The sequence below is a fragment of the Pseudomyrmex gracilis genome, unplaced genomic scaffold, assembly GCF_002006095.1.
Source record: "Pseudomyrmex gracilis isolate BER0280 unplaced genomic scaffold, ASM200609v1 scaffold_529, whole genome shotgun sequence".
NCBI lineage: Eukaryota > Metazoa > Arthropoda > Insecta > Hymenoptera > Formicidae > Pseudomyrmex > Pseudomyrmex gracilis.
In genome coordinates, this window is record NW_018021113.1 from 10,232 (window position 1) to 28,558 (window position 18,327).

At 29.0% G+C, this 18,327-nt stretch overlaps 1 protein-coding gene across 3 annotated transcripts; it reads right to left on the reverse strand.

Moving 5' to 3' along the window:
* Positions 1-1,024: 1,024 nt before the first annotated feature.
* LOC109860980 (aminopeptidase N-like) lies at positions 1,025-14,642 on the reverse strand. 3 transcript variants are annotated; one of them, XM_020440414.1, is made up of 13 exons: positions 14,532-14,642; positions 12,979-13,481; positions 11,966-12,394; positions 11,684-11,867; positions 11,093-11,243; positions 10,079-10,172; positions 9,505-9,899; positions 8,680-8,999; positions 4,487-4,674; positions 3,034-3,408; positions 2,787-2,856; positions 1,777-1,824; positions 1,025-1,575 (listed from the first exon to the last, which is right to left on the reverse strand). In XM_020440414.1, exons 1-13 carry the CDS (start codon positions 14,532-14,534, stop codon positions 1,429-1,431), a joined length of 2,907 nt encoding a protein of 968 aa, XP_020296003.1. In that variant the 5' UTR covers positions 14,535-14,642; the 3' UTR covers positions 1,025-1,428. The 3 variants fall into 3 exon arrangements, with proteins under 3 accessions (XP_020296003.1, XP_020296004.1, XP_020296005.1); XM_020440415.1 differs by lacking the exon at positions 11,966-12,394; XM_020440416.1 differs by lacking the exons at positions 12,979-13,481; positions 14,532-14,642 and having other exon boundaries at positions 12,255-12,304.
* Positions 14,643-18,327: the final 3,685 nt, after the last annotated feature.

An 18,327-nucleotide genomic window follows, 5' to 3' on the forward strand; every position in this document is an offset into this window, starting at 1 on the left:
TGAAGTGTAAACTTGTTTAATAAACCATATCTTTCATTTTCGATTTTTAATTCACGTAGTCCGGGAACTTTCCGGACAAACTGTGTATGTATATATTACCAGTACAATTACGCACAGTACTCACTCAACATACATTTTACAATATTTCAAACAAGTCTGTTTGAAATAATGGATTTCAAAAGAAAAACAAAGTGAAAAGCGTGTAACACGAAAAAAAGTATCTCACAAGAAGCGAGAGAAACAAATTTTCATCAAATATGTTATTGCATTGATTAAAAAGTACAAGTAACTTTGTCACTGCGTTGTTTTATTGTTGTTTGTGCACATTAAAGATAAAGTGTTTTGTGCTTACTTTTGGTATACTTGCTCACGCGTAAAGGAAACTGTCGCGAATATTGTATAAGTTATATGTTCTGATTTTGTTACCTTTTTTTTTAAATAAGCAATCTACCGAATGTGACATAATTTTAGAGGCACATGGTAATTTTAAATATCGCACAAGACATAAGATAATCAATCAATCAGAACAAGATATAGAGTGAAAGGATCTCATTGATTCTCTTCTGTCTTATGCATAACCAGTATACAAATATCAATACTTCGGCTCTAAAAAAAATACAATAACGTAGACTCTCCCTGTCTTTTCTTCGCTAAAAATTATGTACCATTAGTGACTTACTCTGAATAACGTAATCATATTTCCGGTTTTACTTAACAGTGCTTCAAAGAAACAATTGCGATTGTAATATACACAAAAGGTCTATATTTTAGTGCAATTACAATTTTTATTATAAATAATTCTGTAAGTAACATTGGTTTTAGAATTTACTATTTTTTTCTTACAAACACAATAAACTATAACGTAAATTAAAACTACTCATTTAACATTTTACAATTTTGAAATTTTAATTAAGTATTCAACAGTTTACAAAGTTTTTTACCTTATATGATTAACATATCTTATACAACATTAAATAGTATTCTACGATATTAATTTTTCTCTTACATTTCTTGTATACCTAGATTCTGTGTGAGACTTATACACTCCTATTTATGTGTAAGATGTTATACTGTATATATACATATACATATATTTATATATATTATATATACACGTAGTAACCATCGTATAACATAAAATATCCCACTGAATCCCAGTGTATCCCACTGAAAAGTCGACTTTATTTTATCACTAATATGCGAATTGTTATAATAGTAAAATCCGAAAACTATATTTTCACTTTTACTCAATTTTACTAATTATTAGAATAAGTTAGTGTTATAAAATAAAGCTTAATTAAAAGAAGCAAACATAAGATGTAAACACAGCAAATAAATAGAATTTTTCAAGTAAAAGTGTTTGTCTTCAAAATGTAAACTGTCATAAAAAACCCGAATACAAAAAGTAAGCCATCATAAAAAGAAAACTTATTCGCAGTCAGCGGTCGAAAATACGCGATAGCGTTTGTAATTAAAAATAAACTGAGGCTCACAATAAAGCGTAGTTTCCATTTCAACCAGAAACATACGTCGAATTTCAACTTTTTTGTTAATGGCATCGAGAACAAATGATTCCTAAAACAGATTACAAAATATATTTATAATAAAATCATGTATACTTGTGTATAAATTTTATAAGAATTACGAGATATACTTTTACTAGAAATAATATTAATCTAACAAATATAAACGATAAGTTCTATTTGAAGAAAGAGAAAAAATTACGCCCGATTCCAAAAGAATATTAAAATAATACTTTTAATAATCTATACATACCATGGGATGCATATGCAGCACTTTCTTTAAAAATAGTTCGTTAGTAATCTGAAAAAAAAACATGTACTATTATCACTTAGTATGATTTCCTTACATCGTGTAACACTATTCAATAATATAAACTCGAGAGTAAATGAAAAAACATGTGATCATATACAATTATATGTAAATTGGATGTAATTATGTATGATCGTATAAACTTTTAGATAAGTCGAATATGATTTTATATAAATTCAATATGTATTTATGCGATCGTGTAAAATCAAATTTCAAATTTAGCGCAATCTGATTTTATAGGATCATATATAAATACATAAAAGTACAATAGTATATAATTTCTTATATTTATATGATCTTATAAAATCAGATCGCGCCAAATTTCAGATTTGATTTTACNCGAACACATAGAATCATATCCAACTTATATAAAATCATTTTCGACTTATATACAAGTGTACACNATCATACAAAATTGCATCCGACCCACATATACTCCTATATGAGTTTCCATTGTTTTTTAAGAAATTATCCTTTTCTTATATCAAAAGCAGATATGAATCTAGACAACACTATCCCTCTTTACATTTTTTATTATATACATACATATATACAGGGTATCCGACAATTAGTGTAAAATTTCTCGTAGGCAGATAGAAAAAGTAAACCTTAGTCGAAAAGTCCTAAATTATCTTTTTCTTTTACATATAATAAAAAAGTACTTAGTGAATAAATCAAGCTACTCAGCGCCGACCTTTAGCCGGACGCTCGCTTGTGAGCCGCGCGGAGAGATTACGCACACCAGGCGCGTGGTTGATTAATTACTAATTACTTTTTTATTATATGTAACAAAAAAAAATGGTTCTCGACTTTTTGGAACAAGGTTACTTCTTTTAACTGCCTACGAAAGATTTTATACTAATTGTTGGACACCCTATGTATTTATGTAACCAATACAAAAATACTGTTGTACATATATAACTACAAAAAATAAAGAAGATCATACAACATACCATCGATAGGCCGTCGTCTGAATATATGTTATTAATAATACAATTTATTATTGCTAATATGTTCACGTCTCTAGAAAACAAATAACAAAGTTTCATATGTAAAATTACTTATACATTATACAATATAACATGAGACAACACTGTTTGTCCCGAGAATAAAGGTATTATGAAAAATATGCAGATTATGTAAACTAGATAATCGTTTCACTGCATAAAAATGCTTATACATAGAAAATAATCTTTTTACCTTCCTATTCCAATTTCTAGTCCAAATAGTATAATTTCCAGCGCTGACATATTTTTTGAATGCATAGCAAAAATATTAAAAAGTAAAGTAACAGTAACACTTTTCTTTTCATGCACAATTTCTTTGTAAAAATCATCATTGTCTGCATTTAAACTACTTTCACGTATTTGTAAAGAATTATGATGAAGAAACGAGAGAAAGGCCAACCGATCCTTATACTGTTTAAAACAAGGTAAGAATTCGAAAAGCTGTTCTAGTTTTCCTTGTGTCTGGTATATCTTGACTATATCTTGCCACACAGCAGACGTTTCATAAGTGACAGTGTCTAACATTAGTTTTTGGCAATATATCCACTTCTGCCAACTTGGCAACAGTCTGCAAAAAAAAAAAAATATATTATCTCAGATAGTCAAATGTGAAAACTCAATATAAAGCAAATCATTGTTTAGATTAAGGTACTCGCTAATTGCTGTTGTGTTGTTTTTATTTAATGCAACAAAAATGTTTTGTTAATTTAGTATCAATATGATGAGTTTTATTGTCAACTAATTGTTGTAGACAATGTTTATGACAAGTGAGTGAGCAATATGTGAGCAATATGTAAGCAATGATTTTTATTTGTAAGTTGAAAAATAATATAAGTTTATTGTTGATGAGGTGATGGAAACTTGCTGTTATTATATTTTGAAGATTGTTGCTGACAAGAACGTACTGAAACCAAAATACACTCTTTTCTTACAGTGCTGAAACTTTATCCCTAAGAAAACATGTACAAAATTATGTGACAAAATTTTGAACTTAAATTGTAAGTTGCAATTATACAGATATATTTTAGGAAATAAATGTAAATCATTTATATCGTTTATAAAATATTTGTAAAAGTGTGCAAACTTATTTTGCAAATATTATTTCGGCAAAAGAATAACAATATGGCGAATCATCTTAGCAGTATATTTGCAAAATTAATTTCAAAAAGAAATTGTCCAGTAAGTGAGAAAAAGTTTCAGCTATGTGATGTTTAAAATATAGTAATACAATTGCATATGAAGAAATCAAGGTAATTCATGCATATACTTATGAAAAAGCATAACGGCTTTTTGCAAATTTTGACAAATATTAGTTACAAAATTTTATTTCGATAAAACTGTTACGTTATAGCAAATCATCTAAGTGTGATCCTGCAATCATTGCAGAATCGTCGTTATTCATGATTGTCGTTATTCATTTTTGTGCAATATTTTCACAATTTGTTTATGACGGATGAGCAATATTTGTGGCAAGTTACCACCAATTTGCACTCAGTTGGCTATCTAGGACTTTACTTAAATAAATATAACTCTTTTTAAAGTTTAATCCATTAGTGTTATTCCATAGATATAAGTCCAGTAGCACGATAAGATCTTTGTGACTTCAACGGACGTCAAGATGCTATTGGAAAAATAAAATAACGTACTTGTTTTGTGTAGGATGTTTAAAATGCCAGTTTAATATTCCATTAACATGTTCTTGGCACTTTAAACTACCAAGGATGCATGTCCATTTTAAAACTTCATGATAGAATTGATTATTGGCAATATTTTTCGAAGAATGTGTATATAATATGTCATCAAGAAACTTATTCAATATTTCCAGGAGTTTATTCTATAAAAGCAAAAGAAGTTATGTTGTAACACAGTGTTAGATACCTTGTGTTTTTAATATATAATTATTTAACAATATCTTTGTGTTACTTAGTGTTTCATATCTAAAATATTGTAGGTTCTACTAGTTTTGTGACATCTTAATACCCTTACAAAAAAGAACTACTGCCGGCTGTGTGATTATTACATGCGGCCGTGTGATTAATATGGCGGCTTTGTAATGATTGAGGCGAATATTATTGTATCTGTAATAACTTTTAGCAGCGAAATACAAGCGGACATTACTCGCTCTTTAGATATTATTGGAAAAACTACTGTGTGTAATAACGACTGAGTGTGCGGATCACAAGCAGATATTACTAGATATCGCTCATATATATATTATACAGTTAAAAATGGTATATTATGAGCGGAAAGACATCATTGTAAATAATCTAGCAACTTTTGAAACACTTTTTCTCTTTGGAAAATTTGTACAAAAATATTTTGTATTGAAAGAATGCAACAAAATATTTTTGCAAAACTGCTAATAATTATTAGCGTGTGATACGCATTATCTGCGTGTGATCCGCACACTCAGTGGTTATTACACACAGTAGTTTTTCTAATAATATCTAAAGAGCGAGTAATGTCCGCTTGTATTCCGCTGCNAAAAGTTATTACAGATACAATAATATTCGCCTCGATCATTACAGAGCCGTCATATTAATCACACGGCCGCATGTAATAATCACACAGCCGGCAGTAGTTCTTTTTCGTAAGGGTTGCTATTTTAGGCGATTTTTAGCGATTGTTTGGTACATGTATCAAAGTGTACCAAAGCATAGTTTCTATATATTCTAACTACACTTTGGTATATGTACCAAACTTTGGTACACTTTGGTATACCCTTACGGAAAAGAACTATTGCCGATTACATATAAATAAAGTAAGTAATATAAATATTACTGATAATCACACAAGAATATTATTAGGTATTACAGGAATCACTGAGAATATTACTGGCAATTACACAGAATGCCAGTAATTCTTTCGTACCACTGCCGAAATATATTACTGCCAGTAATTCTTTTTTGTAAGGGTATGTACCAAACGATCGCCAAAAATCGTCTTTTGCAACCACTGAAATATTTCAGAAGTTTTTTTGTAATTCTGCGCCTATATATTACTGCCGCAATATATTACTGCTTATATATTACTGGCAATAATATTTAGGCAGTAGTATATTGCGGCAGTGGTACGAAATAAATACAAGCATTCTGTGTAATTGCCAGTAATATTCTCAGTGATAACCTGTAATACTTCCTGTGATATCCAATAATATTTTCTGTGATATCCAATAATTTTTTCTGTAATACCTAATAATATTCTTGTGTAATTACCAGTAATATTTATATGTAATCGGCAATAGTTCTTTTTCGTAAAGGTATATAGCAATTTTTTTTATTCTGTTTTAAGTTACATGTATGTTCATAAAGGTTACAAAATTAGTTTTGTTTTATTGAATATTTTTTTTTTATTATACATGTATTGCTGATAGTTTTTATAAAATTTATTTTTTTAAACAAAAAATATCGAATATTTGATGTTGTAGATAGCACTAGTATACTATAGTCTTTATGATGCCAAAACAACAAATATTACACTATCGTAAACAATACATTTGTGCAACACAATATATCATCGATTTATTATGCGCAGTTCATTTATGAACAAAAAATAGATAGGCCACAAAAAAATTACATTGCGAAGAAAACTGTATTTAAATTTTTTAAAGGTGTAAAATTTTGCAAATCGTGTGTAGTTAGCAATTATATAGCACTTCTATAGAGTATCTTTTTAACTATAATAACGTGCTTTTTTATGACTGCGGATTTTTATGTTTGCAACATTTTATTTATGTTCTTATGTATATTTGTTATGTTGTCGGCTAAAGATACACAAGTGTGTACACTTGTTTTGTAGGATATGTGTATGTATATGTACATGTACAAAGGCTTCAGAGGAACCCTTTATCTTTGGAAATACATAGTTTTGACTAAATTTTAAGACACCATGTTTTTTGACAAAATTGTGTTTGAAGCTTCCTTTTCGAGTTATTAATAAAAATAGGTGACGTATCATAAGTCGGATACGAGAGGTAGGGATATTTTATAAATATATATTATAAATATTTTATAACATATGCGCAGAAGCGGCTCAACTCACCGTGAGTGACAGTAATTTATGTACTGCACGGATTATGTAATACAAATTACGAATGAAGAAGTAAACAACTGAGAGAAAAAGAGAGAAAAAGAAAGAGACAGAGAAAACTACAGAAACAGCGTGTAGCGATTAGTTGATCGCGTCAGGCAGCATACCCTGACAAGAAATTATTTACAAAATTATGTGGCAAAATCATGCACTAAAATTATAATTTGCAATTATACAGACATATTTTAGGAAATAGATGTTAAGACATTGATCTTTTCTGAAATATTTGTAGTTGTTTGCAAAATTACTTTCCAAATACTATTTTGGCAAAAGAATAACGATATGGCGAATTATTTTAGCAGTATATTTGCAAAATTAATTTCACAAAAAAATTGTCCAATAAGTGAGAAAAGAAATTCAGTTATGTGATGTTTCAAATATGTAGAAATATGATTGCATATAAAGAAATGCAAGAAATCGTCGTCACTCATAATGTTATATTTGTGCAATATTTTGACAAATGTGCCTATTAGGGTACGTAATTGCTCGCGTCTGAGGCTGAGTTGTGTCCTGCATACTTCTTGTATCCCACTCATGACAGGTCAACTATTTTTGTTAATAACTCAAAAAGTAAGCTTTAGATATACTTTTTTCAAATAACAAGGTGTCTTAGAATTTAGGTGTCAAGAATATGTATTTTTAAGAATAATGAAGTGATCTGAATCACTTTGTACATATGGGTATATAGTATATACAGAGTTAAAATTATTCTGATATTGAGGTGTTTTCTCGGGCTCCTTTGGATATGCCAATAATTATAATTGTGATAAGGGCTATTGGAATACAGAGTATTTGGCACTTGCCGTCTTACCACTCGTAGGTAGGTGACGGGAAGTCTGCGAAGCAGTTGTCGCTTACTCGCAGAAAAGATAAATAGTCAGTATCACTTTAAGATATGTATTTAACACTTATATATATATGTCATAAAATTTACTGTTAGTTCAATTCACTCAAATGTACAAATGCACTATAAGAGATTTATCATGTAGTGTAGTTTTGTCAATTTATTGCATATTTTGTCAGTATAAACTTAACCTTTCTTTAATTTTATATTCCTTAATAAAAACCATTTAGCCGCTTTTACTGAAACACTTTATATTAAGNACTGTTAAATCCTTCACTCTGTCAAGTTGTTTAGGTGATGTATCAGTACATTTTTAGTAATCATATTTTTNGATGAAANCAANGAAGAGGCAATCGTGGTNTCACAGTCAATCAAAGGCTGTTACGGCAGTAACAAGCAAAAAAAGGAAATATTTATTGCCATAACAGCCTTTGATTGACTGTGANACCACGATTGCCTCTTCNTTGNTTTCATCNAAAAATATGATTACTAAAAATGTACTGATACATCACCTAAACAACTTGACAGAGTGAAGGATTTAACAGTNCTTAATATAAAGTGTTTCAGTAAAAGCGGCTAAATGGTTTTTATTAAGGAATATAAAATTAAAGAAAGGTTAAGTTTATACTGACAAAATATGCAATAAATTGACAAAACTACACTACATGATAAATCTCTTATAGTGCATTTGCACATTTGAGTGAATTGAATTAACAGTAAATTTTATGACATATATATATAAGTGTTAAATACATATCTTAAAATGATAATGATTTTTTTCTTTTTTTACTATATATATATACATATATATATTCCAATTTAGTTTTTTAACTTTTTTTATTCTCTAGTTGACGATGAGCTTGCAATCATCTACTTTCGTAATGTACTAAATGTATTATTAGTTACCTTGATATTTCTTGAAAGAACACTTTCTGGGAACGGAACAATCTTCGACATGGTTTCAAGGGCAATAAGTACAGGATACCACGCTGTATAGGAATTGTTTACATGAAATATACTGCTTGCAAGTTCAAGATATATGTCCAAATCAATATTATCTGGAACAAAATTTTTGTTATACTCTGTATTTTGCAACAAAAAATAAAAAGCATCGTCGAGAAGTTGTGCTAAAGTGACGTCAGACAATTCTGCGATCTTAGACCCTCCGGTTTTAAGAAAAAGAGAAATGTCCTTCCAAGACTGACGATCATAGTTTACGCGATATCCTACGACAAAAAAAGTATTTAGAGAGTCAAAATTAGAAAAAGCGAGAAACAACCAGTATAATAGTAGCATTAACTGTGAGATAGTGAAAAGGTAGTGAAAAGATAGTGAAAAGATTTACTATGTACAAGGTATCCCAGAATTGGTTGACCATTTCTCGTAGACAGATAGAAGGACTAAAACTGAGTCAAAAAGTCCTTTACCATTTTGCTAGATTCGCAATAGTTACTGAGATCGTAATTACTAAATATCCGCGAATAAGCATCAGGCTACCTTATGGAAGTAAGACAGCCCAGTGCGCTTCGCGCGCTTACGATATTCGTAGCAACATATGTGAAGAGCTAATATTATAGCATATACTATGACATATACAATGTAATCGTGCGAAACGCGCCAGGCTGTCTTACGCGTGTACGACAGAAATGATACACCAATTCTGGAACACACTGTATATATACGCTGTATATATAGTATATATAATAAATAAAAAACTCATAATCACATTACCTAAGTGGTCCACGACAATGTTAATTTGATTTTCATGAAGTAGCGATAAAAACCATTTACTGTGTGGTTCTAGGATATGATAATGAGTGGCAAAAACTTGTGTGTTAATTAATTTTTTAAAGGTCATAGGTATCCACCAATTTTGTTTGCACAGCATTTTGACAGTGGAATTAACGTCAAAACAGTCTATAATTATTGGTGACAGTGTATTATCGTGTCGGAATACTTGTACCACAGGATAACCACTTTGTGCTGTCCATGAAGTTATCATATTTTTGATATCTGACGATTTTATGTATGAAACATTCTTATATAAAGAATACGTCTCAAAATTTCTATTCCATAACTTATCAAGAAGTGACAATTTGGTGTACGTGTTATTTGATGTCTTCTTCCTGATAACAAGTATAATATAATTATAATACAAAATATAGGAGTAATACTTGCTCTAAAGTTTAAAAAAAATATTTACTGTTGGTTTAAGGTATGATGGCTTTACTAATATATAATGTGAAAAACTAGTAATAAAAAATTGTCAAAATTGTTTGTAGTCCACTGATTTATATATACTCACGTGTTATAATATAAGTGTACGGCTTCTTGAAATAGAGAAGTATATAGGACATCTTGTTCAAAAACGGTATTCAGCATATATAAAGTACTGAATGCTACAACATAATTCATAACGTTGAAGTTTTGAAACTTTATTTAAAAAATAATTATAATAAATAATACGTTTACAAATTGAAGCTTATTTAACTCTAACACACATAAAAATTTAAATTTAATATTGTTATTTATATATATTTCATAACGTTAGGGTTTATGTTTTCCATCTGTTCGTATAATTCCCAGTAAACACAAAATAACAGTAAGATAATAATTGTTATAACTTCCTACTCAACAATGTAATTGTGATGTTACACGCTTTGTACGTAGCAGGTATATTGATGTGAGTAGAAAAGTTTTACCATTACTGTTATGTTACGTTACTTTGTGTTTCCTGGAATTACAGTAACACTTTAGTATTTCTTCTATTCTCTTTGACCTACATATTCGCACAATATCATCAAGCTTTCGATAAGAGTATTTTTCTTTGATTTGTACGACAAGTACAAATACAATTTCCGATGTTTATAAATTATTATTGTTTGTTTACATATAAAAGTACCAGAAATATTATATCACGTATAACATTTGTTAGTTTGTAAATTGTTAATCGTTTTGGATTGTATTATATTTCAAACTACATGAGATATAAAAGTACAAGCTCCCAATAAAAATAAGGCACAAAGTTTTAAGTACAATTAACAAGGTACTCTTTTGTAGTAACAATTATAAAATCTGTCGCAATAAAGCGACACATGTTTTAGACGGTGTAAAAAGGAAACTACGACCAAACTCCAAAAGTGTTCACTTACAATAAACATAGTAAAGATAATGAGTAGCTGAAAAGTTTTACAGTAATTTTAGGATATTTACATTAGTTTTAAAAGATATACAGTAAGATTTGATACTTTTAGGACTATCATTTTGTAAACGTTGAGTTAAAGAAATGAAAGTACTCAATAAATTTCTGGTTTTTTACCTTTTTCTCGCCACAGTTTAGTAAGAATTGAATTGCGTGATATGAGTGAATTTTCTCGAAATGGAGATTCTTTTGTAATTGCTTCTACGTAATCGAAAAATATTCGTCGTGTTTGGACCACAATCGACTTTAGTAAAGATGTATTGTAATACTATCAAGAAGACAAAGTAAGGTAAACTATAGTTTGATGATGAGCACATACTTAAGCATTTCAGATAGTATGTAAGTAATGTATTAGTTTAATAAATTTCCTGTGTTTTCACTTATATTTTTGATCAAGAATGTCACAGCAAGAGCTATATTAGTAAAGTGGTGATTTTTTTGATTAAAAAGTTAAATAAAAACACAGGAAATCTAGTAGCAAAGTGAGAAAGAAAGTATGTAAATTTTTCTCCACACATAAACATTATATATATGTTTTTATACTTTAATACTAATATGTCATACTGCGTATCATTTTAAAAAAACTAAAAGATGAATATAGTAATATTAATGTAAACGGTCCACATTATTTCTAAAAATAACACTGGTTTTTAATTATTCTATTTATGTAAAAATGTGTAAATAAATACTGCACAAGAATAATCTAACCTGATCGCTGATATAAACTCCGTATACTGTTGAAAATCCTTCAATAAACCAAAGATCAGACTGTCTAAACGGAACTACCCAATCACTAAACATTTCTTGTATCACAGTACGTGCTACTGAACATGTTGCTTTTCTTTCTTTTATAATGGAATCTACGTCTCTGTCGTATATAATGTTAACTTCACTAAAAATAAAAATAATTGTTACTGCCAGTACATTTTTCTCAGTGTGTACAGAGTTATAGTTTAGAAATTCGTTTTTGTATTGAGTTATGCATCTTACCTCAAGAAAACAAACCTAGGAATTACTATATTTTCGTAATGATTTACGGTTATTGGAAGTAGGAAGTAATGAACATATGATTGTGGTATGATATTGTACATGCTTCTGAGAAGTCGGATGATATCAAGCATAAGAGTTNGTGCATAGAATGTGCTATCTTTAGGGATGCTTTCAATAATAACGTTATCTTTTCTTAAAATAGTTGTCTTATATACATTTGGTATGACAATTAATGCAACCGAATGCGTGGATATTAAAGATGTGGTAGAAAATACTTTATAAAGCGTACTGTCAAACGTTTCAGGTATATTTATTAGAGCTGTATCTGTGTTCGTATGTTCAATTCGAATGGTAAATCTAGCCTTGGTAGCTGAATTTTCCCAATATGGAAATATCCATTCAGTAGGAATACGCGATAAAAACAGGAATCTAATAAAAACAAAATTAGAAATAATAATAACACAATAGTACGACAATAAAGCATTACGGGAGATAAATATATTACGTTATATAAAATAATAAGTTAAAAATATAATTAGTATTAAAAATATAATAATCAAGAGGCACGGTAGTGCCTCGCGCCAAGTTTCACGCGCAACGAAGTTGCGCTCGAACTGCGCGAGCACACCGTGCCTATTATTATTATTATTATTATAATCATATTTACAAAAACAAACAGAACAAATATAATAGTAGAAAAATACAATTCTATTTTTCAGTAAATCACAACGCTGTTTACAAAAAATATATAGTATTAGTAAATGTATTTAGTAAATGTTTTTATATTATATTAGTATATAAATTATAGAATAGATTTAGGAATTGTAGTAGATAGGATAAAACCTATAAATATCATATATAGTGAAACATTTTTTGTTGCAATAGTTAAAATTAAAAATATCTGTTGACTAATATTTTCATAATGTAGAAATAAATGGAGTTTAAATAATACATTGTATAATGTGTGCAGCATTATAAATATGTTAGCATGCAATAGCTCTTTATGCACTTACTTTGTTGAGTCACTTTGTTGCATGTATTTCAAACTCATTGCAATTTTTACTAAATTACAATTATATATCGAATTTATCACGTAGTGTCCTGATGTTATAATGTTTTCTTTTTTTAACAACAAGCCTCTAAAGCCTGTGTGTCTTTGTTTGGTGAGACTAATATCCACATTTGTGAATGGATTTGTGGTAGTATTTGACTGTAATATATTGACTTCCCACTGTGACATAGAGTTATAAAGCAATGCAGGTGCTACGTGCACTTTTTGTATGTTACAATAACGTCCGATTTGTAATCTTATGTATTGTTGTACGCATGACACGTGTAGTACAACAGTGGAATTGACAAATAGAGTAGTGTTTTGTAATTTTAANAAAATGGTATAATTTATCGGTTGTACACACTGCGATGTCTGAGACAAACTCTTATGAGTAGAAGAAGAAATTCCAATAACAGATATTGAGCATATTATTCCGAAGAATATAAGCATTTGCGTAATGCGTATCTACAAAATTATTTTGTTTAGTGAACGAAAAATACAGATACACAGTAAAACATAAGTATTACCCAAAATATTATAAAAAACGAACGTTTGCAATATCAAATCCACAAACAGCAATTACAGATGTGTGACCATTATGAGTATGTTTATCAGAAAAGATGTTATTTAGTTCTATCACGCAAACACATGACAACACGTATCACGGATGTGGTTTTACCAATCCGACATACGAAGAGACGAATANAATAGAAAACAAAGTACAGTGTTACTGTATACTACATGTGTTTGATACTATTTGAGATTATTGGAACAAAATTAAATTCAAGAAACTCGTTTAAGGTAGTTCTATCACGAGACAAAAGTTCTGACATAAATTCTAATTTTTTATAGAATATTGTCCGAACCAATCTTCATTTTTGTAAAACAAAAGAACAGTTATTTACCGACCAGTTTAATGAAACAATTTAAGTTGAACAAACATATAAAACATTGAGTATATATAGTATACGCAAATTCTTTGTGTTCGTATGTCTAACTTATAGACTTGAGATCTTTTCCAAAAACTACCAAATATATTTTCAATTTGTTTAAGAAGTAGACATTGAAGAAAATAACAACGTTACCGACCATTTTGATTTAATAAAATGATCTAAATTGATAAATGTCAAACTTGTAACCTGTACGTAGTATAGCCGTCATGTGTGGCAACGCCGCAATTATACTCGATGTGATGTAAAATATTTTTTACAAATAGTTTAATTTATTTCATCAATAATTATATTTTTAGTTATGCATAGTACGCGTTGGTTTCTTGTACATTTTAATTTAAAACTTCTTTTAGCACCCACGAAATCCTACGTAATAAAACTACCTTAATTAGTTTTGAGCGCGTTTTGCATTGCATAATAAACTTATATTGCATAATAAACTTATGGTCCAATACTGACTGTCAGATATTTGCATACGGTTAGAAACGTTTTATTTTGTAACAATTGTAAATTTTCAACAAATATAAGAATATATATATATATATACACAAGAATAAGAACTTACCATCTTCTATACAGTGATATTCAATGCATTAAGATATAAATATTGCAAGAAATAGTATTACGAACTTCTAGTACAACGAGATCAAACCCGTAACGTTTGCGCGATCTTACCTCTTCGAGATATTCTCGAGAACTAAGAAACGATCGTTTCAGTGGAACAATATGTACGTGCCAGAAAGTAAACATCTGTGTTTGGGAAAACGACCTTATTTTTGTTCTCTTTTATGTACGTGTATGATGATAGAAGTAATGGTTTCATATATGTCTGTTTCACGGTTAAATATAAGAATATAATTTCACATACAGACTGTTTTATTTTATAATTCGATAGTTTTCTTTGAAATCTACATTTGAAATAATGTTTTTCATTTACAAAACTTTGTATACAATATTGTAAATAAACAGATATTCCACTGATAGAAATGCATAGAATTTGTTTGTTGGATAAATATGCGGAATTCGGAACTGCATTCGAAATCGCTATAACCCAGATTTTATTCTTTCCGTTTTACGCAAAATGTCGCGGTGACTGGCTTGATATCACGTTTATTGCGAGCGTTGTATTTTTCGGTAGTCTTTCTTTGAAAAAGATGTTGTTCGACTTTGTCGTAGCCTGACAAAAGTAGAGACACGACATAATTATTTAATCAAGATGCAAGAAAAGTGTAGACAGCGAGAATTGTTAAAAAATTTTTATTAGTAAAATTTTTTTAGTAAAATTTGGTTAGTAAAACTTCCAAACTGATTGATGCAAGACAATTATTTGACATTTATTGTAACTGTAAATATACAATTCTAGTTTGTGCAACTTCGTTATTTTGATGAAAACTTTGAAATTACTTGTAATACATAGTCATACTTGTAACTCATACGACAATTGTCACGTTATCGTAGTACAGTTGAATATCTCTTACAGAAATTTATTACTTTTAATTATGAAACCAAAGTGAGTAATAAATTACTAGTCTATGATTTAATAATAATTTGGCAACTATTACTGACAAGGGGAGACTACGACATTGTACCAATTGCTTGGGACAAAATTTATAAGATTGATAGATGACTATGTGGAGTATTGTAGGGTAAAGTAAGAAGATGTACTACTCAAGCATTCGCGAAAAAATCGAAAACTTGAAAATTTTGAGTTATGCTATAACAATGTTAAATAGATTGTTTAATCGAAGATTGCGTAGCGTAGTGGTAGCGTACTTGAGTAGTAACGTCAACGCTGCTGGTTTGAATCTCGATATAATTTTTTTTCTCTTCAAAATTCTACAATATAATCTAAATGTAATTTGTTTATTATAAATGTAACGTTTTTTTTTATTTATTGCATGTTATAATAGTACATTTTTTTGCATAAAAACTCTGTGATTTAAAAAATTAAGTAAAAATAAATGGATTATTATAATACTAATTACTACTTGTGTTCATAAAAAGCGGATAAATAAGTAATATCAACTGTGTGGCGTTTATTTTTATAGACAAGTCAAAACTGTTAGAAAGTGTTTGCAGAATTGTTCAACTTTAATAGAACAAAACCGCGAAATAACATCTCGTGAAGATTGTATAAAAATTCATTCAATCATACATCATCAATTGTTCACCTCGAGTTTTTGAAATATGTTACAATATGCATGGTATCCCTTACGAAAAAGAACTACTGCCGATTACATGTAAATAAAGTCAATAATATAAATAGTCTTGACAATTACATAAGAATATTATTAGATATTACAGGAATCACTGAGAATATTACTTGCAATTACACAGAATGCCAGTAAGTTTTTTGTACCACTGTCGCAATATATTACTGCCAATATTTCCTTTTTGTAAAGGATGCTTCCAATTTAACAAATGAAAGAAAGATATTTATAAATGTCAACAAAGTATGTTTTTGTAGAGATATTTTAAAGAAAAAACCATGTGAATGTAAAACTGCAGCGTTCATACGATGTGTATACTGTCGTGAAAATTATTGTTCACTTCACTTGTTTTTATGACAAATATCATCCTGCATTATGTATTGTCCCATCTAGTTCCAATAAATAAAACATGTTGCATATATTTTTACATGTTGCATACAATTAATTATCCGCTTTTTATGAACACAAGTAGTAATTAGTACTAATCTATTTATTTTTACCGTATTTTATAAGTCACAGAATTTTTATGCTAAAAATGCACTATTATAACATGCAATAAATGAAAAAAACGTTACGTTTAGAATAAACAAAATACTTACATTTAAATTATATTGTAGAATTTTGAAGAGAAAAAACAGTATATCAAGATTCAAACCAGCAGCGTCGACATTACTAACCAAGTACGCTACCGCTACGTTACGCGATCTTCTATTAAGCGATCTATTTAATATCTTTATAAGGTAACACGAAATTTATAAATTCAATTTTCTCGCGAATGCTTGAGTAGTGCATATTATTACTTTACTCTGCAATATTCCACAAAGTCATCTATCAATCCTATAAATTTCGTCCAAATCGATTGGTACAACGTCGAAGTTTTTCGTGGTGAGAATTATTAGATACTTACTGAAGACTTATTTCTGATAGTAAATTACTGAATAAATTACTGTGAGTGTTTGCATAAAAATTTGTTTGAAATTTATTCGGAAATCAGGTAGATTTTTCCAAAATATATTGGATTTTCTTTGAAAACTTTTTATCGATTTTAGTTGGTAATGTAACGCTTTGCGATTAAAAATCAAAAAATAGATTCTATCTAGAATCTAAGGCAAAAGTTTTACTAAAGAAAACAAATATCACTGGCACATCGGTTTTTGGAAGAGAAATTGATTCGAGATTTCACTCAAATTAATTTTTGGAGGCGATTTATCTCGCCGAACGACCGATGACCTCCATGGAAAAGAACCAGACCTAAACAAATCTTAAAGATGATTTCAACTCGACATCTCTATATTTGCAGCTTCTTTACTCAGTCCGCGAGACCACTTGTTCTTTAATAAATCGTAATTATATTTAGTTACTTATTCTCAAGTTATCTCCCAAGCAACCAGCTGACGTTGTAATGACGTAAATATACGTGATTTTTGTCAATCACTTTTTTGTCAATATCACTAATTGGTGATTATGACCTAAATCTGACGTTATTTTGAACGTCATAACAATGACGTCAGTATATACGTCACACATATACGTCATATATGATGTAACTATTGGTCTTTGGAGTAACGTCAGTTGAAATAAGTGAGTAAGACGTCATAATGACTTTATTTAAATAACACGGTAGTTAAAAATTTGTTTTTGAGTATATATTTATGTATTATATGTAAGATCCCACATAACACGTAATATTACGAAAATATCACAGTAACATTGCAATATACTAGTAATATTAGATATTATAATACAATATTACAATAATATTATCAATATATTACATTTATATATAATATTGAAATAGTACGGTAAGATTGTATTGTATCTTAAGTAGCTAGCTTATGAACGTTATAGAGATGTCATTTAATGTTATTTACTATTTAGCACGTTGCATACACATCGCATTATATCTTATATATAATATCATACATATATTTTGCTACGTTGTGGTAAAAACCTAACAACTTTTGTTTTAAACATAAACGCTTTGTTTTCAAAATATAGTATATCAACAAAGAACACTTTGTTTGTGTATAACATTTTTACTATATAATAATTATTATATAATAAAGTTGATACAAATAAATGGGTATATATTTTTATGTGTACATATTTTTCTATATTATTTGATATATATTAAAAATTGACTTTAATAAT